This window comes from Manacus vitellinus, unplaced genomic scaffold, assembly GCF_001715985.3.
Source record: "Manacus vitellinus isolate BGI_N305 unplaced genomic scaffold, ASM171598v3 scaffold_47_pilon, whole genome shotgun sequence".
NCBI classification, from domain to species: Eukaryota; Metazoa; Chordata; class Aves; order Passeriformes; family Pipridae; genus Manacus; species Manacus vitellinus.
The window spans coordinates 4,591,109-4,593,138 of NW_021940585.1; the positions used below are offsets into that span (position 1 = coordinate 4,591,109).

The 2,030-nt window shown below is 55.9% G+C and overlaps 1 protein-coding gene across 1 annotated transcript in view; it reads right to left on the minus strand.

The window, feature by feature from the left end:
* The window catches only part of NFASC (neurofascin), a 53,640-nt gene that overhangs the window by 49,768 nt on the left and 1,842 nt on the right, over nucleotides 1–2,030 (minus strand). The window contains exons 3-5 of the mRNA XM_029962496.1: nucleotides 1,942–2,030; nucleotides 1,636–1,832; nucleotides 451–573 (exon numbers count right to left, since the gene is read on the minus strand). The exon at nucleotides 1,942–2,030 is cut by the window's right edge and continues 10 nt beyond it. Coding sequence (XP_029818356.1) covers nucleotides 451–573; nucleotides 1,636–1,832; nucleotides 1,942–2,030 — 409 coding nt within the window. The remainder of the gene's footprint in view (nucleotides 1–450; nucleotides 574–1,635; nucleotides 1,833–1,941) is intronic.

The following is a 2,030-nucleotide window of genomic DNA, read 5'->3' on the forward strand; positions in this document are numbered from 1 at the left end:
AAACTAGCAGAAAATGTTCTAAACTAGCAGAAACTACCCTAAACTATCAGCAATTGCCCTAAACTAGCAGAAAATGCCCTAAGCTAGCAATAATAACCCTAAACCAGCAGCAAAGACCCTAAACTTGCAGAAACTACTCTAAACTAGCAGTAAAAGCCCTAAACTAGCAGCAACAGCCCTAATTAGCAGGAACAACCCTAAACTAGCAATAATGACCTTAAACTAGCAGAAACTCCCTTGAACTGGCTGTAAAAACCCCAGACTAACAGAGACTATCTTAAATTATCAGAAAGTGCCCTAAACTATCAGAACTGCCCCAAGCTAGCAATAACAACCCTAAACTAGGAGTAGCTGGGCTGAACTACCAGAAACCAGCCTAAACCAGCAGCAGGGAGCCTACAGAGGGTTGTTGGGAGCCCTGAGGGGGTGGGCAGGGGGGTCCCCACTCACAGCTGCTCATCCAGAAGATGACAGGCGGGGGCAGCCCCGGGGGGGGGTTGCACTGCAGGCTCAGAGGGGCCCCTTCATCCACCTCGATCACATCCACCTTCTCCTTGGGCCACAGGGGAGACTCTGCCACGGGAAACAAGGGCACGTGAGGGAGGGAGGGAAGGAGGGAGGGAGGGACAATCCATGCAGCTCTTCCCACTGGGCCTGGCCTGCTTTCCACGGGGTGGCCTCGATGCAAACTTCATTTCTGCCTGGGCATGACTCCCTGAAATCCATGCCCTTGAATCCATGCCCTTGAATCCACACCCTTGAGTCCATACCCCTGAGTCCATGCCCTTAAATCCATACCCTTAAATCCAAGCCCTTAAATCCCTTAAATCCATACCCTTGAATCCACACCCTTGAATCCACACCCTTAAATCCATGCCCTTAAATCCATACCCTTGAATCCACACCCTTAAATCCATACCCTTAAATCCATACCCTTGAATCCATGCCCTTGAACCCATGCCCTTGAATCCATACCCCTGAATCCATACCCCTGAATCCATGCCCTTAAATCCATACCCCTGAATCCATGCCAAATGTTTCCCTGTTGGTTACAGCCATAACCCCCCCACACCTGCTGGATGCCCCTGGAGACAGGTGAGAGCTGGAGGAGGCTGAGATCCCAGAATCCCAGAATATGCCAACTTGGAAGGGACCCCCAAGGACCATCCAGTCCAACCCTCAGCCCTGCACAGACCCATCCCCACAGTCCCACCCTGTGCCCCAGAGGATCATCCAAACCCTCCTGCAGCTCTGGCAGCCTTGGGGCTGTGCCCACTGCCCTGGGGAGCCTGGGCAGTGCCCAACCAGCCTCTGGGGGAAGAACCTTTTCCTGAGATCCAACCTGAGGATCCAACCTGAGCCATTCCCTGGGTTCCATCCCTGGTCCCTTCCTGAGGAATTTGGAACTGCCATGAGCTCTCCCCTCAGCCTCCTCTTCTCCGGCTGGACACACCAAGTGCCCTCAGCCCCTCCTCAAGGCCCTTCCCCACCTTTGTTGCCCTCCTTTGGCCTCTCTCTGATGGCTTCACATCTCTCCTGGCCAGAACTGTCCCGGTGTTCCCATGAGGCCACACCAGCCCTCTGTGCCCCCTCCACGGCACAGACCCCCCCCAGCCCTCCTGGCCAGTGACTCACTGGACACCTGGAGGTGGATCTTGCTGGAGAGGGCAGTGCCATAGTCATTCCTGGCGAAGCACTGGTACTCCCCCTCGTAGTCCTCGGGCCTGCCCCCGCTGTGGAAGTCGATGACGAGGGTCCCCGAGCGGCGCCGCATCGACACCTTGGGGTCCTTGGCCACGTTGAAGAACTTCCCATTCCGTGTCCAGGAGAAGCTGCAAGCACAGGGTGGTACCTGGGGGAGGTCCTCACCTGGGTTGGCAGAGCTGGTGGTGGCCGTGGCACAGCCAGGTTGGAGGGGAGCTGCTCCAGGGGGGCACTTACGTGGGCACGGGGTTCCCTTTGGCCTCACACTCGATGAAGATGTTGTCCCTGGGGTCCACGATGTAGTCCTTCACCGACTGCTTGGTGAT